We start from the raw sequence: 24,061 nt of genomic DNA, 5'->3' as shown, positions 1-24,061 counted from the left end.
AGCCAAATAAAATTTTGCACATGCATTTATAACACCACAACGGTGAGTTTACGTCATGATGATTTTTTTTCTATTTCGTTTTCGTCTACATGAAGTGATGTTTTCGCAAAATCCCTGTATCAAATTAAAGAAATATCCAAGGAAGCTTTTATTTCAATTTGTTTAACAAAGTTTGGTTTGGTTTGGAATGATTTTGCTTCATAGCACTGCAGACAATATTCAGTCGTTTAATTAAGTTCTGAATCCCATAATGCAATTTTCATGATACGGTTCACAAGAATTTGATGAAGTCCAAGGTGTCGGGTTGACATAACAGGGTGACGAATGCGTGACGTGGAAATTTAGTTAAGCCGACCGGTCTTAGGATCGCATTAATTGTTTGCTGTAGAAAAGGCTAATTTAAATTAGAGATCTTTCAATGTGCCACGTTAAACTAATTACGGTTATACTAATGATTAAATATCACTTGTAAAAAAAACACTACGAACCTGAGGTTTAAATGCCCAGTGCGGTAATCTTTTTATGAAGGAAGAATAATTTGAGGAAAATAGTGGAAATCGGTTTCAGGTGTGGGAAGTCGGACATAGAGTATTCCATGGAAGTTCACCCCCATGGTTGAACTAATATTCCACCATGGTTCACACGCATCTAGCCCCTCCTTTAATGTCGCTTCCACCTGGCTTGGTCTCCTTTTTTACCTTCATACTAACAAATGAATATGTGATGTGTGGCTGATGGCCGTTGCTAACGCCTGACTCTGATATGTCTTTGTCTCACCACGTCCCAAATCCAAATGAAAATTAAGAAGAACAGTTGAAGGTTTTGATGCTTTGTAAATTGAGATAAAGACCTATGGCTAAATTTTGAATAATGATCTTCGCAGTTCGCAGAACAAAGAAGATCACTAAAAAGTAAATAGATTTATTTGATTTATGTGAAGTAATAATTAAATATAAAGCGTGAAATTAGAATTAATTTGAAATTGTAAGCTTTGAAGTGAATCCAACTTCCCAACAGATTAAATAAATGAATTTAAGAGCAAAAGAAATTAACAAAACGAAATTCACACGACATTCACACACACCAAGGAATAGAGAAACATGTTTATGGCAGGACTGGAGAAATACTTGGACGTTGATGCAGGTAAGTTGTCAATCGGTTCAGAAATGGCAATCTTCACGAAGTTGAGCTGTAAAAAAAATCCATTATATCGATATTTGAATACTGCGTGTTTACACAAGATTCGAGAAACAAGGGCATTTCAAATAAGCATCATACTCCTCGTGAATGAATTAGTTGTAGCCTGTAGGTGAGCATAAATGATTCAATGAAGATGTATTTGGGAGCGAGAAATTATTGTCACGAGTTCCAGGAATAACAATGCAGGCCTCCCTTGCCCGTAGATGTATTTACTTAATGAAGCTCCTAGTGCTGATATTTGAGCAACAGCCTTACGATTAACTCGACACTGGACGGACGCTGGGTAATATATATTTTGTTTGAATCACACAAGGTCGGAGAAAGTGAGGAATGAGAAATCAACATAATTTAATCCCGTCAATATTTAGGTTTGACAGGTTGACACGGTCGAGAGACTGCACTGATGAAGGACAGCCACGATGACTGTAGGTAACACACGGCCAAAGGTAGCGTGTCACTGAAGCGATTCGTCATGAGCGAACGGACAGCTATACTTGAAGGCTGCTCGGCGACGGAGGTAAATAAAACCATTGAACTTTTGTAAAGTCATGTCAAAGCAAGAAATGCTGCTGATTACAAGCAGTAAATCATATTCGCGCTGCCTTTAAAAATACTGGTAAATCTAAAACATAAAGAAATTTTGCTTAAATTCCTGTTGCACGCTAGATGTGTGCACGAAAACAATTCTAGGGAGCCGTACTTAATAGTAAGTGGAAATCAGATCAACACAGTGAACGCCTCACTGCCATTTATTCACTAATTTTCATTGAAGCAGGAAGAAACGCATGAATGGAAGCAATTTACTACTGAATTGGATTTTTGCATAGTTAAATAAGAAGAGAACATAAAAACGTTACTTTTTGTTACTGAATAGCAAAGAAAACAGCAATTAACATTCCAAATTCCTATTGTTGATGTCAAAAATTTCAAGGCAGCCTATGGAAATCTTATCAAGTGTACTGATCGTTTTAAAATTTCAAAATGTAAAAAACACAAAAGAAATAATTAGCAAAATTAAATTGACCTAATGAGCGTGTTCTGACCAACATGCATCCAAGTCGTAAATTAGAGCGCGAGCGACGTTTGGCACTTTAATTAAAAAACTAAAATACTGAAATAAAAATTGATTGAGCCAAATATTTGTTTCTCGTCCTAGTATTATTGAAACGCAAATTATCAAGCAGTCCTGAGTAATGTATCCTACTGACGGTAAAATTAATTCAATCGCCGGTATAAAAATATGAGGAATTGTACAGTACATTAAATGGATTTCATTGTAGTTTTGACTTATCATTGATCAAATCATACATTTTTATCTGATTTTCGAGCATACATCATAACAATAAACGAGTGCCGAGATGAAATTAATTTTCAAGAAATGAAGTCAAACGATTACATTGAAGCCTAAAAATTGCGAAACATTTTTTTGATGATGACCTGAGTGTGAGGAGACAATTTTGACTTCTAACCTAGAAGGTTCAATAATAATGAACATACTTTTATAATACATCAACATGGAATTATCAAGCCTCAACCAGAAGCCAACCTCAATTGTTATACAAATTATTTGAGAGAAGTTCAAGTAAAGGATAAGACCGGCGCTCCTTGCTAGAAGCACTACATATTTACGCTTGAATACTGATTAAGTATTCCATGGAAGTGAACTAATCTTTTCGGTTGGAAAACACTAAATAAACAAACGAAACAATAAACCTTACACAGTGCATAGGTAACATATTTGAAGGATAATGGCGATGTATCTTTTTTCTTCTATACAGTTTCCAACCAGTTAATGAAAGATTAATATCTCGACTCCAGACAAATTAATTAATTATTTTTAAATTATTTACAGATCAATCTCATAACTATTTCTTCCGTCGCAGTGCGCGACCCCGTCTAGCTCTGCCACGCCGATTTGTCGGTGCTGAAATCTTCCGAGCGTTTACTTCATTCTCAGCTTTAAGTTTGCAACGCTTCTTCTTGGCACTCTTAGCGCCTTCAGAGGAGCCACTCGATTCCGATGATTCACTGTCGTCAGAGTCCGAATCGTCAGAAGATTCTTCTTTATGTTTCTTCTTCTTTTTCTTCTTCCCGAAGCTTTTTGACAACAATTTCTCGTTAATTTTAAGGAGAAGTTTGTTCTGTGCCTGAATTTCTTTCAACTGTTCTTCTAGAACAGAAACTTTGTCATTGTCAGATGTATGAGGAACCTGCTGAATAGACAGAGAAGACGACGCCAAAATCGAACTATCGTGGATTATGGTGTGTTTTTCAATGTTATTCTCCGATTGGAGAATACGAACCGCGTTGGTACTGGTGTTGGGATGCATCGAGAGATAACCGGTTGGGTTAGATGGTCTGAAAGCTTGTGACATATTTAAGAGTTGAGAAGGAGTCTGAGGAGGGCCGGAGAACTCACGGCCGTTGTAAAGTGGTTGTGTGGAAACCAGCAATTGAGCTGGCTGTGCATAATTATGGCCATAAGAGATCATCTGTTGCATAACTGACTCGTGAGGCATCCCGTGAATTGAAGGTAAATCGTTTCTGCCTGAGCTGCTTTGAGTAAGGTTAAAAGGCATCCCCTGAGCAGTAAACAGATGAGGCATTTGAATGCTAGGCATAGGAACATTTCCGGGTACTTGGACATTTGGAATTGAACGCGACGATGAAGGAGTAACAGAACTTAATGTATTGTTGCGTAAAAAGTTAGGGTTTTGGGATAGCAACAACTCGTTGGGAATTAATGCTGGACATGGAGTGTTGGATGGCAAAATGGTCGATGGCTTCGTATTTGCACGCATGGATGTCACGACGGTTGTACTAGGGATTCCACGCGATGGAAAGCTGCAGTTCAATGGATTTGTTCCAATCACATTTGTCATTATGATATTGTTCAGCCCAGGTTTAGCAGATGAAACATCAGAGCGTGAGCTTTGGAGACTCGCGGAGACAGCAGCCAAGTTGCCTGGTGATGGCACGACGTAAGCTCGGTACGTCTTCCCGTTATGAACCACTACTTGTGAGTGTCGGCTTTCCTTGCCACTTGAAATCGAGGGACCAGTGGAACTCTTGGGATCGATAGAAGAAGCAGGAGGAACGTTATGAGCCTTGACAGATATTGCCGTTTCATTCAATTGAACTGAGCCAGAGAGGCCTACTGGCTGATTGTTGGTAGAGCTGTTGCTTGGAGCACAAGCCACTGCCGCAGATTGGTTGACGCCATCAGTTTTCTTTCCAAGTGGAATTTTCGAATTCGATTTCATAATTGAGACAACAATTCGATCTTGAGGATCGTGCCGAATACTTGCACCGTGTGAAACAATGCTTAAAGTGTGTAAAAATGGTCTCGGTGATTTGCAACGTGAGTAACAATGATCTCGGTCCATTGCAGAAGCTGACACACGATTTGAGGACGATGGATTTTCTTCAGGTTTCTTTGGTGTATTTCTTAAATTGTCCATCGTAGGGTCGGGATGAGGCTGTGGAGCAGGTTTAGCACCACGATACATCGCAGAGGGACAACTTTTCGGGGCCTCCCGCAACGATCGCTTCTTTGCAACGCCAGAACTTGCCCTTGCAGGAGAAGTTTTTGTAGTGCCTGAGACAACAGACTCAGCAGTGTTATTAGCCCAACGAGGAGAACTTCTACTTCCTTCAGACTTGCTTCGAAAAGAAGATCTGCTGTTTGTGCTCAATGATAGTTTTGCTGTGTCAACAGAGTGCATCAATTTGCGACACTCAGTTACTGCGGATTGAGAGCTTACATTGCATCTCAGAAGGCGATCACTGCTGTTCTGATTGATTTGCACTTGGGAAAGAGAAGAAGGAATCTTTTGATTAAGATCACAAGAGCTTGACCGCAATAATCGCGGAGATCTTTCCAACGCACACATCGAAGGCCTTCCAGGAGTGCGGGTAGGTGACATACCAAGTTTAAATTTCAACCCAATCGAAGGTGGAGGATGTTCAGGAAATGAGGGCAAGGGTTCCGTGGAAGCAGGTCTTGTCACATTTACGAAAGACCTGAATATTTTGTTATCCACTTTGCTCCACTCATCAAAACTCGCCTCCCGGGGATATGCAACAGACTTAGCTGATTCGTAGCATAGACTAGTCGAATTTTCATCGAATTGATCTAGAATTGGATCATTAACTTCACCGCAAAATGAATGCTGCGGAAATAAACTCGACGACCCCACCTTGATTACAGGTTTTGTTGAGATATGCTGTAATCTTGGACGAAGGGATGAACCTTCCGTCGAATCTTTATTAAATTTTGTTACAGAAGAACAAGTAGACAGAGATACGAGTCCTGCAAAAGTCTTTTCACTATTTGTATTATTCACATCAGAGAGTTTGCAAGGAGACCTAGATGCCGTTTCAGGTTCTTTTTTACACAATTCCTCACAAGATGTAGTAATAAGAGCCGAGGGATTATCACTTAAAGCACATTGGTGACTCGATGAAACTAAAGTCATAGAGACTGATTTCGATGAGATAAGACCTTCAATGACAGTGGCTGAATCTTTAGCAGTGGTCGCAGGTAAAATCTTGGTACCTAAACATGGGTTTCTTTCCAAGCGTTCATTGATGGCTTTGACACTAGATCTGCTCGGTAATTCTTCTTTTTTATCACTAACAGACTTCGGTAATTTTTCTTTCGTATCACTAACAGACTTCGGAACTTCTTCATTTCCATCTTTAAGAGGCATCGGCGATTCTTCATTAGCATCAATAATATGCATCGGTAATTCTTTATTTGTATCTTCAACAGGCATCGGTTTTTCTTTTTCATTTGAATCTTCAACAGGCATCGGTTTATCTTCATTCGGATCATTTACATGCAATTTTGATTCTTCTGACTTATTCTGAACGGAAGTAGATTCTATATCTACTGACTCTTCACACAGATGTGCCGTGATAGAAAGCGACTTGTTGAGAGCAAGTCTTTTCAGTTGAACGCAAGCGTTATTATCCTTGTTTACATTATCCATTCTTAAAACTTTCTCCACCCTCTCCACATCAGATGGGCTGGAAGCTCGCGGCCTCTTACTAGCAGGACCTACGAATTTCCTACGAGTTGTGACAGGAGAACTTTTCTGAGGTAGCGATGTCAAGTCAATGGTACTTAAATCTCGCGCATCACGTATCGGTCGTCGAAGCACAACATCTGATATTTGGCTGGCACCTGCTAACTCGTCGGAAGTGCGCTTAGAAGGCGAATCCGTATCTTTGTCAATATTTGGGCAGATGCTTACATCTTTACTTTCATTCCCATTAGCAAACGATGGCTCAGAAGTCTGGTTCTGCCCACTCTTTCCATCCAAAAGTAAGCTGTTATTGGCGTTTTTGTTATTTTTTAAGCTTTCAACCTGAGAATCATTCAAGTCAGTGCAAGGCTGCTGAGAAGGCGGACTCGCCAAGCCATCACGTTTCTCTTCAGATTTTTGTTTCTTCTCATGAACATCGTCTAACGAATTATCATCGTCATCAGCGCCGTGATAGAGAATCGGAACTGAAAGCTGATTAAGATGTTTAGGAACAGTCAGAATGTGACTGTACATAGGCTTGGCAACCGTGAGCAATTTCTCTATTACGGCTGCGGTGAGGGGAACTGGGCTGAGTTTGGCAAGCCAAGCTCCCACAGTTCGTTCAGTGAAGCCCACAATAAGACTCACTCTCCACAGGGCGTGCAGGAGGCCGTTGTTGAACTGATCTTCTCGAACAGGAGGATGAAGACGACCTGAAATTAGAAGGTCAACATCCACGGGCTCAAGGTAAGTGGTCCATGAGAAAGGCTGCTCGAAATCAATTTGCTCCAGATTCAGGTTGCTTGTTTTCATATGCTGGTTCAGGTCCATCAAAGACGAGCGTAATAACTTTTCTTTGAACCAAAAATGAGCGTCTTTGTTATTGTGAGCGTCTCGTTGGTCCGAGAAATTAATTTCGCTTATTGAATCTTTCACAAGTGCAGAATCAACATCATGTTTCGAGATTTCAATTGGAGTCTCGGCAGGAGATTCAGTTTCACGACGCTTCCACACCTCAGGTGGCAAGGGTTTCAATATAAGATCTGCCATAACAGACTTTGCAGTCAGGCGTCTGAAAAGCGATTTGATCTGAACCTGATCAACTTCACGGCCTGATAACTTTTCAAGCCAAATACACAACACGTCAAACTCCTCAAATAAATGGCGTCTATACTCGTCCAACATGAGCAGTAAGCCGCATGTGACTTGGTCGACGCCTAAGCAAGGTGCCGGTGCAGCACTGCTGGTGTCGGGATCATCGCTGTCTAATGTAGCAGGTCGAAGCTCCAGCGACAATAGTTGGTCTAGAGACACGTTTTGCCACAGATGATGCAGAGCAACCATAGCCTCAGATATAACCTGCACAATAGCCGAGAATTAGGATAAAAGCTCGTCAGTAAATCAATTTCAACCTGAATGATCGTTAATACAGTAGCAAGATGCAACGGAAAGCCTACCTGATGGTATGAATTTTATTTTCTTTTCTGCGGTGCAGAATATATTAAAATTAATAGTTACCGTAAAATTCCATTTACTTCACTCATTGGGCTAATTATAAGATTCCAGTTGGAGTTGTGACGACAGTAGCAAATAGTCTCTAGATCAAATAGTCTTTATCTATTTCTTATGACTGGCAGTTAATATTTTCATGGAGTAACAAAACAGTTTGGCTACCACAGCACAAGATGGAGCTATTCAAGGTGAAACAAATGCATTATTACATTCAACCTTGGCTCTACGTACAATATTCCGAAGCAAATAAAGCTCACAAAAATTCGCTTACCTCCATGGAATCGTTGGGAATATACACAAACTCTTCTTCACTGAATTTGTATCGTTTGAGAGACAGCCAAGTAGAATCATCATCATCATCAGATATTTTCCTCTTGGTCGTTTGGTTTATAGAAGGATTTTTAACATTTGCTTCTACCACAGCAGATTCTGTATTATCAGACAATTGTTGTTTCTCACAATCAGTTTTCTCTGTTGGAGCTCCACTGCCAAGGTTATCGCTACTCTTCACATTTGCAGATTTCTTGAACTGGTGCGCTGACTCGGTTGTGTTTGGCATTAGTTTAGTAGGCTTTCTTTTCCTGGAATTGGAAAAGTTCACATCGTAGGTCGTTGTTTCTCGACTGCTGGTCGCATCGTCCTGGTGACAATTGGCGCTCGAATCTTGTGCTCCAGATGTAGTTTTACTTTCATCTCGCTTCACTTGTCGAGATTTAGGCATCGATCTCGTACAGCTCGTATTTCTACTCCTTTGAATTACATTAGAAGTTACAGATGGCGCGGCAGCATCTTTTTCAACTGACGGCGCATCTTTTACAACTGACGGAGCATCGAGCGGTTGAGAGAGACCGTTTGATTTGGATTCGTTGACGCTATCGACCCCTTCCATTTCTTCTTCTATGGGGTCGGCCACAATGCTCATTGTTTCTACATTAAATGATATCACATACCCCTTCAAGTCTATCTCATTACAAGGCAATGCAGTTGACTCAGCAACTTTAAGCTGAATAAACTCACGGAACTTAACCAAGAGCTTCTTGCGACATTGAGTGCATATTAACCCGGAGTTAACAGAGGCAGGAAGTCCCAATGAAATGCGAGCCCACTTGTAGGAAACCATGAGGTTGGGTGGCGATAGAAGACACGAGTCAGTCAGGTCCGGCTCAGGGGTGGCGACGACCAACGAAGACTGTGCCGTTGATGAGACTTTCTGGCCGCCGATAGAAGCCACGAGGTTCGAGTTGGCAGTCGGTGGATCAGGGGACTGAGTTTCAACTTCAACATTAGGTGTGGAGGAAGACGTCATGTTAGTGTTGGACGGACATTTAACAACGGAAGGAAGTTGGGTTGAAGCAGGACTAGCAGGCGACTTAGTTTCAACATCTCCGTTGGAATTCAATTCACCAGCAATAGATGAGGAGACATCAAGCAAAGACGTCAAAATTGGTTCGGTAGTAGTCGGTGCGCTGGATTTTGGCACAACAGTTGAAGATTCACATGAAGTTGAAGTGCTGATGAGGGGCACCAGAAGCTCCGTTGTAGTGGGTGGCTTTTCAGAGCCTGAAGTTGCTATTATGACATTTGGGGCAACAACAGAAGGAGATTCTTTTTCAGCTTGAAGCTGCTCGTGTAAATATTTTGTTTTAGAAAGAGAATGGTCCAAATCTTTATGGCTGGAATCCGAAGACATGCAATTTATCTTAGATTCAGGTATTATAGAATTAGTAGATTGAGATTCAACATCAGGTACATCTTTCTGCGTCAAAGCAGAATCGCTGGAGTTGGGAGAAGCACCTCCCAAAGCCACGTCAACAATTGCATCAACTTTTGGTCTTCCAGGTTCTTCTAGATCAACACCAGAGATGTATTTGGAATTGAAAGCTTCTTTTGAAGTATCAGCTAACTCGACAGGCGCGAGTTTACAGCTATTCGTTTCAAAATTTGTGTCATTATTCATTTTGCAACTATCCGACGAATCCGTTGTACCGACCACATAATTATTCTCGTCCAAGTAACTTACGGCTGCTTCAGTACCAATTGGTTCCTTGACATGATTTTCAGAAATTGACGTTCTCGCAGAAATTTCACGGTTAATTTGCTGGTCACTATCAAATTCCGGCGATTTAGCAGCAATATCTACCCGAGGATCCATATCATTTGGAACTCTTAATGGAAGATCAATTGTCCCTGAACATGATTTTTCTGTTGATTGTGCATGCATAGCTTCTATGTCAGATGAATTTTTTGCGTTCGCAGATGATAGATGCGAAGACCCTAATGCAGCGGTGTCTGAGGTCTCCGTCCTACCTGCAGCCGGCAAGTCTGAGGTTCGTGCCATGGAAGGATCTGAGCCGTTGTTTGAAGACAGCAAGTCGGTCGCACACGAGACCAAGGAACTCGTCGGCGCTGGTGGCGATGAGTCCACTGATGTAGACGATGAAGAAGCAGCGGCTGTCGAGAAAGATTCATTCGAAGCGCTGGGCAATGATGACTTCACATCACTAAAATTCTGGCACACGCCATTAATTTCTGGCTTAAAAGATTTGGATTCTTGTCCGGTCTGTGAGACACTCAAACAATTTAGAGCAGAGCTATTGGTAATCGGAGACCTCGAATCACCATCAATAGAAGTTGGTTTATTCTCAGAAGTCGGACCATCGGAAATTGAAGACACGGTCAGTGAGAGAGCGGGTCCATCTCTCATCTCCGATGTCAAGTCTCGATCAGAAATAGGGCAACTTGATTCCGCATTTATGGTGTCACATCTCGTAGACTTCTGATCTGACACGCAGATTAATTTTGTATCAGCATTATTTTGGGCTTTTTGGTTTTCTGTTAGATCTGATCCCGATATTACTTGCATGTCGCACGTCTTAGTTCCAGTCGTTTCAGGTGATTCCTTCGTCAATTTAAGATTGGAATTCTCCTTGGTTGTAGCTGAGCTCAGGACTCCAGATGAACCAGCACAGGTAGAAGACACTTCAGTCACGCGAACACCTGATCCAATGGAATATTTGTCGTGACTGGAAGTTAGAGCTGAGCGGTCACGTGCAGGTAAGCTGCAGAGGCAGCAGCAGTCGGACGCCAGCGCTGAGATGCACTTGGCAGACACGCGGTCACCTCGTAAGCACGCGGCCGGCAGCTCTGCCTGCAGGTCCTGGACCAGAACCTGGCGAGACGAAGACAGTTAAAATGAGGGAACTAGTTTCTCGTGCGAAGAACGATATCACCAGAAACGGTCCTGGTATAAGTGGTGTATGGTCCTGGACCAGAACCTGGCGAGAAGCAGACAGTTAAAATGAGGGAACTAGTTTCTCGTGCGAAGAACGATAGCACCAAAAACGGTCCTGGCAAAAGTGGTCTATGGTCCTGGACCAGAACCTGGCGAGATGCAGACAGTTTAAATGAGGGAACTAATTTCTCGTGCGAAGAACGATAACACCAGAAGAGGTTCAGGCATAAGTGGTGTATGCGCAGAGCTGAAAGTCCCGAGACTGGCAACGTCAGAGAATATTCTACAACAACGTCGACAAACTGCGAAATTCAGAACTGATAAAAGAGGCTGAAAAAACAGCATTCCCTATGCACTTATACCGAATTATCTTGTGTACAGCGCGTGCAACAATATCCAAGGATTTGCGATATATGTATGCAATTGTCAAAATATTTGTTTCATCATGAATTTAGATTTTAGAAAACGTGAACGAGCTTCACAATACACGAAGCTCATCCACGCGCGAGCATTTGTTGAACCAGGAATTTTAATGGAGTTAAGAAAGTCTTCCATTCATAATTTACAATACAATCAACTATCAATAAAATAAATCATTGCTTGCGACTTGGTGAAAGAGTACATTCGACTATATTATGAATTTGTTATATTTCCAACTATAATACTCGGTAGAATTACATTAGACTTCAATTTTATATCTGATTCCGCCACTGTCCACATTCTTCGGCACTGATAAATTTATTCGTGTTTGGCCTCAGAAGCACACAAATGAGACGTACCATTGACGATTATCAGGAGAGAAAATGTTAAAAGCAACAAAAACATTCTTATATTAAGTAACATTCTTATATTTATACATATATATCAATCATGACATATAGTTGTGCTCCTTGGTTCTCTAGTATTCTAGTATAGACATCATTTTTTTTAGTAAAATAAAATGTTATGAAATAAGGTGTTGGTTCACTTGTATGGATTTCATATATAGGTACCTATAATGGGTTTCCATTCGAATTAGAAATGTCATATTCCTTTACAGGCCGTACACCTAATTTTTGTTTATTTATATTGCAAAAAATTATAATTACTAATATAATCTTATTAAAAATGTTTAGTTTTGTCAATTATTGCTCACCTGCAGAAGTTTGTTGACATTGTTCTTCACTCGGTAATAAGAATCAGGTCGGCTCGCGTGCACATCACTCTGGTCACTTCCGTCACTAGGCAACTTGGTCTTGGGTTTTTGAATTTTCCGCAGAGTTTGGATGACTTTTTCTATCTTTTTGCAATGAGAAGGCATGTAATCTTCATCGCTCTCAGCGTCACTGACGCGACGTGTCTTACTCGGTCGCGACTTGTGCTTGGCAGGTAGCAAGGAGCCTGAATTTCTAGAGCAAGCAGTCGCTCGCTTCACTCCAGTTTCTCTATTGCTTGAATGGCTTCCATCTTCGTACTTACTCTTAAATCTTTGAGGTTTAGGAGTTTCCCTTGGACAGGGCCCTCCTAGCTTGGGGCTATGGTGGCCATTACCAATCGCCGCACAAGAGGCAGGCTGCTGCTTGCTACGGCTGCTGAAGCTGGGCTCGGCGCTGTGATGACTGACAGCACTCTTCCCTGAGCCTTCACGTCTTCTTTCAGGACGTTTGGTCTTCTCAAAGTCACGGCGGCTCCTGGAAGAGCTAGAAGAATGTGTGGCGTTGGTCTCTTTGCTGGAAGAGGATTTCTTGGAGCTTTGCGAGTCGTCGTCGTCAATGACGCGCACTTTGAACTTAGACACGTCGATGTCCGTCACTGACACGCCTCGAGAGGCCGCCACTTTCTTCAGGATTTGACTTCTGCAACACAAAAGGCAAATCTGTGTTAGGTGATCATAGTACAAAGCAATTAAACCCACAACATTATATTCGTTGTCGTTACAGACATACAATTCATGATTCTCCCAGCCCAACGTAGTAATTGAATTGAGGCACGAACTCAAGGTTCTGGAATAAACTTTTCAAACCAGTTCTGTTGTCTGATGTAAGGCATCAGACAACCGAATTTCATTTCCAAAAATGTAAATATTAAATTAGTTTAGACTTTCCGAGCAGACTGGAGTTTTCATAATCGAACGAATCTTTTGATGATTTACTCAGCCATAGTACTATTAAGGAAATTAATGATGAAGTGAAGAGAATATTTCCCATTAATAAACACTTCACTACAAGTTAAAGTTTCACGAGATTCGATATTAATACAATATTTTATAAGAAAAATAATTATAAAAAAAGCCATTCGAGTTTGTGCCGCAAGAGTTTCTTCAGGCGGGGACATGCAATGAGTTCAATACTAAGAGAGATTGTTCTAAAAAGTTAAAAATAAAATTAGAAACACTGACACTAGCCAGGCAGAAAATTATCTCACAGGTTTTACGAGAATGAATGTTAAAGGAATGCCAGTGATTTGGCAAAATGATTTGAAAAAAAAATGTTGAAATGATTTGGGATGAGAATCTAATTTGAAAATAAAATGGTATTAAATACGAATGTAATTCGTGTTGAAAGCATCAAAATAACAGGTAGGTATACCAATTACCCTTCACACCAAAATTTTGACGAAACAAACTATAGGCAAGTGCCGTCTTATTTTTCGTCAGACGTATCGAACGTTACCAGGCCTTCAGATACAATTATCATTGACAACAAGCAACATATTCGTAGACTAAGAGTTAACTAAGTTTACCATCACAAGGCATATAAATTATCAAGAATGTAACAATTATCAATCAGGGAATAAGGAATTTAAAAGCGAAGTAAACGCCAAGCAAATTCACCATATTGATATTGAAAACGTTTGGGAGTCCAGCTCCATCATTAGTTCGACAATCTAAAAATGAATAAAATCATTTTATAAGTCAAAATTCTGAGACAGACATAAAACCTAAACAAGACCTAACATTATATCTAAAAACAGGACTCAATCGGGAGAAGGTGTACAGGCACGTGTGCCATGTCAGGCACATGTGTCTAACATGGCACGTGTCACGTGTGTCTTATAATGTCAGGCACGTGTGCCAAGACTCACTGGAAACCTGCGGTGACGCGGTGACTGCAGGGGCGACACACCAGCAAACCTCGCCTCTGAGACGCCATCATCACCGCCAGCCTCGTGTTCAGGGTCTGGGGGCGAAAAAAAGTTCAGATAAATGGCCTCGGTCTCCAATGTAACGTCACGGCCTCGGTCTAAAGAACATAGTCACCGTCTCGGTCTAAAGAACAAAGTCACGGTCTCGGTCTAAAGAACATAGTCACGGCCTCGGTCTAAAGAACAAAGTCACGGCCTCGGTCTAAAGAACAAAGTCACGGCCTCGGTCTAAAGAACGTCACGGCTTCGGTCTACAGTATAACGTCATGGCCTCGGTCTACAGTATAACGTGATGGCCTCGGTCTACAGAACAACGTCACAGCCTCGGTCTACAGTATCACGTCACGGCCTCGGTCTCCAGTATAACGTCACAGCCTCGGTCTACAGTATAACGTGATGGCCTCGGTCTACAGAACAACGTCACAGCCTCGGTCTCCAGTATAACGTCACGGCCTCGGTCTCCAGTATAACGTGATGGCCTCGGTCTACAGAACAACGTCACAGCCTCGGTCTCCAGTATAACGTCACGGCCTCGGTCTCCAGTATAACGTCACAGCTTCGGTCTCCATTATAACGTCACGGCCTCGGTCTACTGTATAACGTCACGGCCTCGGTCTCCAATATAACATTACGGCCTCGGGCTACAGTATAACGCCTCGGTCTACAATATAACGTCACGGCCTAGGTCTCCAGTATAACGTCACGTCACAACATCAGTGGTACACAATACAGTCCACAATTGGGAACCAGCAGTACACAATTCAATACATTCCACAATACAATACAATCCACAATAGGGAACCAGCAGCACACAATACAGTCCACAATACAATACAATACAATACAGTCCACAATAGGGAACCAGCGGCATCCGTCACCAAAAAGCTAGCTTAATTAGCTTCATAAATTCACTGGAGGTTCTTACGTGAAGAGCGACTCTGAAGGTGACGTGTGGCAGGCCAGGGACGCAACAGTCAAGAGTCTGCCACCAGTCACGGCTCTTGTCGTGGTACTGTAAACCACAGACGTTGCACCAGCCGCTCTCCACAGCAGTTACGTTGTTTTGCTCCACAGGCAACGCATTTGAAGTAGCTGACGTTGGCAAAGCCTGCTTGCGCGAACGATTCTTCTTTTCTTTAGAATCTTGAATAGCATTTCTCTTGCCAATGGTCATCTCGGATTCAGATTGGCCGTCTTCGGCATCGCTGTTTGACGAGTCAGTCATACTAGAGGAAGATGAGGAATCACTGCTGGAGTCACTGGAGCTTCCACTATCAGTACTGGAAATTGATTTACCACCTTTATCATCAATAATGGGACTATCAACGGTTTTATTCAATTCACTTGGTACGAACGTCCTTATTCCTCTGCTAGGCATAGTAAGGTCACATGTTATGTGGTCAGGAGTCACATTTTTCTTCTGACGTTCAATGTGCTTCAAAGTTTTAGCATATGCATCGCTAATGCTGACAGACTTTACAGGTGACTTATGAACTAATTTTTGGGTTGATTTGTTATTTTTCAATGTATTTTGAACGCTTTGATAGAACGAATTTGTATGCCCAGCACTCTTGCCACCAGCGGTCATATCCATCGTCGACAGGCTCTGCTTGGCCACCACTGAACCGTTCTTAGGAGTCAACTCACGAACTTTCCCTTTACTTGAGCTGGCATCATTTGAGTTTTCTTTTTCGTCGTCACTGCTGTCATCAGAGCTGTCGGATGTCAGACTTAGTCCAAGCGAACGATAAGATTCGAGCTTCTGTTTCTTTGCATTAGTGTCATCCACATGTGGAGACAGCGGACGATTGTGGCCAATTATTTTGTACGTGTCAGCCAGACTGGGCGGGAGGAGTTTAGCCTGAAACAAAACATAATCGTGAAATGCACAATCCTTTGCTAATTAATTTTTGGGTCATTTTTCAACTAAAGAAAGAACCTCTGGATATTTTTTTTATGGCAAACTATAAGCAAAAATTAAGACACATGTATTCACAACAAATTTTTCCGGGGTTATTATCAAGAACTATAAGGTTCAAAGTTTAATTTGAAGCCTGTGTACCAAAAAATATTTATTAACTTATAGTGATATCTGTAAAAATTGTCTCGAATGCCAACATCAATGACATTCACAGTTGAAAAAAACAAAGAAGTACATTATTAATCCTCAAACTATTCAGGCTCCTTTCAATTTATTTTCTAGTACTTTTTGCATGCTGCCATAGAAAGTCTTTTTAAGTTGCTTCAAGCACAATTCAAAACATAATGCTGCATTTTACGCGATTCAGATAAAACCGCGATGTTACGACTGCATTCAAGACGTGATCTTTTGACTACTGTCGGCTCATCAGCTTCACTTCTCGTTGAATGCTTTGTCGTTTTGGCTGTTGTTCATAGCTCTGTTATTCAAACACATCAGGGAAGTTGGTATTGGCAGTGGAGGAAGGAGAGGGCAAATGGAAGAAGAGAGGAGAGGGCAAACGGAAGAAGAGAGGAGAGGGCAAACGGAAGAAGAGAGGAGAGGGCAAACGGAAGAAGAGAGGAGAGAGCAAACGGAAGAAGAGAGGAGAGGGCAAACGGAAGAAGAGAGGAGAGGGCAAACGGAAGAAGAGAGGAGAGGGCAAACGGAAGAGCGGAGAAGGCAAACGGAAAAAGAGATAGATGGGGAAATGCTGGGAGGGAGCCCAAAAAGACCGCAGCAGAGCCAGCGTAAATTGGTTTTTGTTAAATAGACGTCTTTCTTGTGGGTGATCAGAGGTGGCAGTGCGATCAAGACCCTGATGACCTTGGCGGGCGCTGAGTGTGGGAGAAGATCGCCCTGCAGTAGGTCCGCTCAGCCTACAGTATGCCGTCCATTAACAAGGGAGCTACGGGATGGCAACATATAGGGTTGCATGTTTGGTGTAATGGTAGTAGAAACTTGCAAGACAAAGGATGGTAGAGAGCACTCGCAAGATACTGCGAGCAGGCGAGATCCATATGGGCGGACGAGGAAAAGAAAAACTGTCAGGCCAGCTAGGGGCAGCTGGTGGTGCCTCTCAAGGCGGAGCTCGCAAGACTCAGAAGGTTTGCAACAGCAGAGCGGGTAGTAGGGGATGAAAGGCTATGGCAAGGTAGTTCAGGATTGAATTGGTGAGGTTTTTTTTATATGAAATGATATCCTAATTTGTGAAATTTCAGTAATGCCAGCCAGAACTTCTGAATGCGAAGAGTGCTGGCAGCTCAAGTTTTGTTGCCCTGCCGTGGGACAGGAGATAAAGTGGGTACTCCATATGACTCCCAGGATTGTAGGATATTTTAGCAGAATGAAACTGCTGCAGATCAGTGCGGAGAAGGGGGTCTGGGTTCTTGAGTGTAGGGATGATTGTGACAGAAGATTTGTCTGATACCTAGGCAGATATTTGGGCGGTAGGCCAGTCGAAACCACCAAAAAGAGCATTCATTCATTTGCCTAAATCGCAAAATATCAAGGACTTTTGGAGCAAATGAATTGCTAGGTAAATTACCCATAATTTAAATTATGTTGGACAGAAATTCGGATGGATTACCTTGAAATTTTTTTGGCTCTTCAATTCTTGATAGTTCATAAAGTTCAGAAAATTAGAATGCAAAGTAATCACTCAAGAGGTGCCTGCAGTTTGACCCTTTAGAAGAGCGCACAAGTTATGCCCGCTAGGCACGTTTTTGTCGTCTTAGGCTTCAGACAAACTCGTGTAGAATTAAGTGAAATTAACAAGGAAGTGTGCAAGTCTAAACCAAAGTTGCCTTATGCACACTATTAATCAAACTTAGCCTCAACATACAGCGTCACAGGCATGAAGAATTTTCCCTCTTTTCAGGCTCCTTTTAATTCAACTATTTCGAATTTCTGATGCGGCACGAAGGCTTTAACTTAAGACTTTGTTAGGTTAGAAGCATGGCCATTTATGTGTACCATTGAAAAAATCTATGAATTTCGTTCACAAAACTCACATCAATCATAGCAAGTTCTTGCCAATTTCCTTCGATACGTCACAGCACAAATGGGTAAAATGTAGCGCCATAAACGACGAATAAATAAAATATCCATTGGTAACATACAGAGGCACTTGAACAAATACAAATCTAAGATGTGCCGAGGAGGGCAAAACTACATTACATTACATTACTGCAAAGAAGCCAAAGCCACTGACTATTTCAGCGGCGTGTTCCTCAGGAGTGGGGACCTTGCTGGCATCCATGGGCATGGCCACATGGCTGGCCTCCTTCAGGGCACCCGTGGCGGTGCCGTTGGTCGTATGCGTGGCGCCCCCCGAACCAACGTCCTTTTGGTAGCCGCGATACTTGCGGCGCGTTGAGTTGTAGCAGCCGCAGCAAATGTAGCGCTTGCTCTGCAGCTCGGGAGCTACAGCTGAATGTAGCTCCAACATCTGCACACCGATCATTCATATGAACATCAAGGAAGTTATATTGTATCAAGGCCCGGGAGCTACAGCAAGATTAGCTCCAACAACTGCACACCAATCACTTTCAAGATATCCGAGAAGTTATATGAACACATAGATCCCATCGATGAACTAAGAGGTGCGCAAATAATTAACAAGATGGGCATGAAGTAAGTTGACCTAAAACAAAATTTTCCTTTATTGGCTGCCATTCATTTTAAACCTAACTGCACAATAAATTGCACAAATGTTCAGCATCAGTTACTAACGTAATAAAAGAAATTGCTAAAAACACTTCCATGAGCTCATAATTTTGGGAGATGCAGATCAGTAAAAGCTTACAGTCAACATTTGGGCGACTGTGCAGTTTTCATCAACGTTCCTCAGGAGGTTGAAGCGCACAAATCCTCTTGGGGAATCAAACTCCCCAGCACACAGCAGGCAGTGGCTGGCAAAGTAGCGCTGTTCATCTTTGCGCTGGTCCTCTAGCACCTACAATGAGACAACATCAATAAATCAGTGATAATGTAAACGAAAAATTATGCAATTATATTGAGCTGATTTGTGCCCTGGAGGATGAAACAACATTGGGATTCATCATTTTTATTGCTATGAATAGAATATATATTTTTCTGTGAACTTTTTTTCTTTAATTAATACCGTAGACAAGCTCAGAACTTTCACCATAGAAGAGGAACACATTCATCATGAATAACCAAAAACAAAGCTAGCTCAATGATATCGAGAATGACACGAGAACGCAGAGCATAGTCTTGAATTGTTCACTGTACAAACAGATCTAATATAAACATGCAGCCTAAATATCTCCAGCCTGTAAGCTGCCCAGTATTAAGGGAAGACTATTGGTATTAGGAAGAATTTTCAGTGGCATATAACATTTCATTTCATAGAAATTACTAGGAATAAGGGTACAGAACTTCAACATTTTTCAAAGAAATTTAAATAGCCATAGTTTGGCTCCTGCCTTAAATTGAACCTGATTAGAAGATTTTGATGAGCCTAGAAACTTCAGAACAGATATGGCCTTGCAGAGACACTAACCTGCTGTGGAGTCTTGACAGCTTTGAAAGCAGCCTTGAGCTTCTTGGAGAGCTTGCGTTTGCTTGCCTCGTATTGCTCGTGCTGCTTCAACACTGCCTTTGTGGTACTTGCTTTTGCATTCTCAAACCTGAAAATTTAACAGTGCTCTTACATACATTTAATCATAGTATATTTAGTAAGGAGGTTGAAGCGCCCGGGCGATCGCCGGGAGTTTGAAGCGCCCCGGGCCCGGGCGATCAAATATTTCAATTACATAGCAAATAATGCAATCACATTGATACTTGAGGGATGAGTTTCGCCAAATAATTATGGCAGTTTAATAGTTAATCAAAGAACAAATAAGTTTAATCAATGATACCTCTAACATGCTTTATCTAAGTCAAGCCACATCATCTTTTCCCTCATTAAAGAGTTCAAACCCCCCCAAAAATAGTTGGTATGAAATGCATCCCCAAAGTTATGCTCTATAGTTAGATAGATAAAATATTTCTAAAAACAGTCAGCAGTTAATAACCTTTTGTATTCATTAGCAAGAGTGTCATCACAGTCCCAGCAGATGTAGCGATCACGAGCATTGGAGAGATCATGAACCAACTCTAGTTCTTGCAGAGCTGAGAGAACATCAACCTGCAAGCAAACCATCAATGCTTTTCACAATATTGTTGCTATATCAAAACTTTTTGAAAAACATGACAAATAAAATGTGTTTTTAATTTATTCATAAGCTATTGAAGAAGTCAAGTGAATGTAATAATTGTGTTAACATAATCATGATATATAGCCAAATAATAGAAGAATACAATCTGGGAGACAACTTTTATGGAACTATCTTGTTTGGAGAACAGGAAAATTTTGAATAGTTGGGATTATTGAAAATTTGCTATTGAGAATAACATAACAAATATTTGATATATGCATACTAAATGGATTGGGTTCATTGAGCACTGCAAAAAGGAAGTGCTGTTCCCAAGACAAGCAAGAAAACGTGTGTTTATAAATGGGAGTTTTCAACAAAACATTCCCCCACAAAGATCATTACTAATAAAAATGTACAGTTTTGGTTACGAATTATCCTTCAATTTTGTGGTCTGAACAGTTTAGTTCCTTGTTAATCTAATTTGTGGAAGTTACATTTGACAATATAACTGAACAAAAGTTCTATGTTAATTAGCTTTTGTGGTAGTTCCTACTGACCATTTAGTGATATTTGCTCAAAATTTCTCCTCAGCTGAAGTTACTTCTGAATTGAATAGATGAAGAATAAATCTTGCTAAGACAGTAGGATTGACCTCCAACATCAGATCAATATGCTCCCAAACACCATAAAAAGTAGTTTCAACAATAGATGTAAAATGATAATTCCCTTCCAAATAGATAATCATGCATTAAAATAAAAAATGATCCATGGAAAGGATAACAGAATTATACTAAATGCAACTCACCTGAATGTCCTCAGATCCCAGCTTCTTATAGAGGGGCTTACCCTCAGTCTTCTCCCCACAAACTACACATTTGTCCATTATGTTAAGTGGTCAATGCCCAATATTTATAATGTGCCTATAAACAATAACTTGGATGTTAACATGGGTCATAATGTCATTTTAGTCATTAAACTATCATGAGGTCATCAAATTATGCTGAATTAGCAGGTTAATTTATCTATCTATTGAAAAATTGAGCATAATAATATAAGTTATTAATGTCTGTGATTAATAATGAAGGAAACATAAACAATGCACAATAAAAATACTAAATCTCCAATTTTTGTAACAATCCATTGAAATTTTTGGTACAAAACTCAAAAAATGAACTCACTGGCTTAGTTAGAGCAAAGTATGAAAAATTTATACCTCTCAAACCAACCTGCAGCTAGAGCTTTTCTGCCTTTTTTGTAAGTGCAACATTTCTGGTTGGCAAGTTGCCTGCCATCAAATAGTCAAAACGACAGCTTGATTGAGCCACTAGCTACCTACCCTAGCAACAAATTTGCCCAGAATATTCTACTTTGAAGTTTGAAGCTGTGACATCTAAGTGAAGCATAAACTTTTAAATTGAAATCATTGCTCAGTAATTTTTTTATGGCTCAGAAAGTACAAGCATGGAAAACTTCTACCATTAGGGCCATTACTGGAGCTTTCCAGCCATTTCCAGAACCACAAGATTTCCTACAGATGAACTACCTCCTATCTAATTGTTAACAAAAGTGCACGATCAGCCAATTAGGCCAAGAGATTCCAAATGTATTAAAAATTTGTCAGGCAAGAGCAGCAAGATTTCAGGAACAAGTAGGAAAATTCTAATCCTGTAGACTATATAAACTAAAGCAACTTACTAAGTTACAATCAATAAGAACCAACTTCAACCAAGCATGGAAAACTTCTATCATTAAGGCCCACTGTGCAGAGAGTGGATGAATATTGCAAGATCTTTGGAGACGCTTCAGTAGCAAAATTTACACCTTCAGAAGATCTTGCCAACACATTTAGATTTAAATTCTTGCATTTAATACATTTATCAGTCTTCGGTTAACTATTTGAAAAAAAGTAAGGTTTCCGGTATGTTGGATGGATCAGGATGCAGTGAAGCTTGTCTGGAAATCAGTTGCGATGAGTTCCCGCCAAAAAAATGTAAACATCAAGTTTACGATTACGTACTTGCGGTCACATTAGAGCGGTCAGACTGCATTATCACATGTTCAGTTGACACTTGCTGTACAATCAGACTGTTTTTAGGGTAAAATTATGTAGTTATTTGGAGTAACACGTGCATGCAACCTTGTAAATAAGTTCATGGCTTGTAAATAGTTTTTCATTACTCAGAGTAAATGGCTTTTCATTAAAAAATACCCAGCGACGCATCTTAACACGTTGGCCGCAATGTGCGCCATATATGTACACGCTGTACTTCTCAGAATCGCGATGTGTACACATGTGGTACATTCAAATGAAAAATACATATTTTTATAAAATCTCATTACTCTTTCAAATTTAAAATTTCAATGATGCAATTAAATAAGCATGTTAGGGAATGCTTTGAAGTCAACTACTGCTTAGAGAAATAGTTTTATTTTCATATGCAAGTAATACAAAAATTACGAAACTTGTGTCCATTGATGAAAGCAATATATATATATATCTATCTTTGCATGAAAACAAAATAAAATATTTTTTATTGATCTGAAACTACAACATTGGGTGTTGCCAACATCACCCAATGTTGGCAATACGTGATTGAAAAACAATTATCGCACATGTATGGTTTTCCTTCACAGTCATCAAAATATTTTGTACCCTTCGCGTTTCATCTTTGCTACGGCACTTCCCTCATTTGCTGAGAGTATGTTGTAGCATTCATGGCAGCACATCCTGGCTTTAGTTTTAGTTGGTTCAATGAAAGTGGGCTGTCCTCTGTCCCACTCGAAATTTTGAGATCTATATCCTGATTTTACTCTTTCTCTGAAATGCTGCTTGTAACAGAAGCTCAAGACAATATATCGATGAATGATCTCTATAAGGTAAATATAACTGAACTAACAATGTAAATACCCGCAATTTTATTCAGGATAATGAAAACCTGGACACCAATCTCTTTCCATAGTAATTTCCATGCATAATATACATCATTCACAAAAAGCTAAGAGATACCGGTAGTCATAATGTGTGCAATTATGACTCAAAACTAATGTAGATTTATTGCGCGCATCATTCACAGTGATAAGAGTGACAACTTTAGGCGTTTTTCCGCAATATGAGCCATAGATGCATGGTACACATCGCCCACAGTATTAGAAGTGATTACAATAGGCGGTGTGAGCCAATATGAGCCACAACAGGCATGACTTCATTTGGTACACATCGCCAGGAATAATGACGAATTTCAACCCTGAGCAATGTGCACTAAATGTGGCCACGAATTTTACGTGACACAATGACAGAACCTACCCCTGCAGAGCTGCACACAGCTTTTCTCCTTGCTATCTGCCGGGTAACTGAAGATATACAAGTTTGAACCTAGGTATCGCCCGTACGGCATTCGGGCCAAATCAGCAATCGCGGCCAACGTGTTAAAATTACTCGGCGACGCTTAGGGCTTAAAAACCTATATATTGGCGACGTTGCATCCACCCTCTGCACCGCCCACTGTGCAGAGAGTGGATGAATATTGCAAGATCTTTGGCGACGCTTCAGTAGCCAAATTTTTGCCTTCAGTTCAGTTCAGTAGCCAAATATATTTCTCAGTCTTCGGCCAAATATTTAGAAAAAAAGTAAGGTTTCCGGTGCGTTGGATGGAATACGATGCAGCGAAGCTTGTCCGGAAATCAGTTGCGATTAGTTCCCGCAAAAAATGTAAACAACGTTTTTTCGATTGCGTAGTTTCGGTCACATTAGAGCGGTCAGACTGCTTTATTACATGTTCAGTTGACACTTGCTGTACAATCGGACTGTTTTTAGGGTAAAATTAGTTATTTGGGGTAACAC

The 24,061-nt window shown here is 40.8% G+C and overlaps 1 protein-coding gene across 1 annotated transcript; it reads right to left on the bottom strand.

The window, feature by feature from the left end:
* Positions 1 to 1,733: 1,733 nt before the first annotated feature.
* Positions 1,734 to 21,237, bottom strand: LOC108681560. The gene is made up of 10 exons (XM_018170604.2): positions 21,026 to 21,237; positions 20,098 to 20,210; positions 19,584 to 19,710; positions 18,864 to 19,013; positions 18,270 to 18,506; positions 15,023 to 15,958; positions 14,038 to 14,132; positions 12,110 to 12,809; positions 8,014 to 10,911; positions 1,734 to 7,589 (listed from the first exon to the last, which is right to left on the bottom strand). The coding sequence occupies exons 1-10, from the start codon at positions 21,101 to 21,103 to the stop codon at positions 3,066 to 3,068; spliced, it is 9,858 nt and encodes a 3,285-aa protein (XP_018026093.2). The 5' UTR covers positions 21,104 to 21,237; the 3' UTR covers positions 1,734 to 3,065.
* Positions 21,238 to 24,061: the final 2,824 nt, after the last annotated feature.

Source organism: Hyalella azteca, unplaced genomic scaffold (assembly GCF_000764305.2).
Source record: "Hyalella azteca isolate HAZT.00-mixed unplaced genomic scaffold, Hazt_2.0.2 contig7576, whole genome shotgun sequence".
NCBI classification, from domain to species: Eukaryota; Metazoa; Arthropoda; class Malacostraca; order Amphipoda; family Hyalellidae; genus Hyalella; species Hyalella azteca.
This window is presented reverse-complemented; position numbering and strand designations above follow the sequence as displayed.

Coding starts and splice junctions, on each gene's coding strand:
- LOC108681560 (XM_018170604.2), bottom strand. CDS start 21,103: ATGGACAAATGTGTAGTTTGTGGGGAGAAGACTGAGGGTAAGCCCCTC. Junction 19,711..20,097: donor CTTGCTAATGAATACAAAAG/GTTATTAACTGC, acceptor TTAAATTTTCAG/GTTTGAGAATGCAAAAGCAA. Junction 7,590..8,013: donor TTCCCAACGATTCCATGGAG/GTAAGCGAATTT, acceptor GCTATTGTGCAG/GTTATATCTGAGGCTATGGT.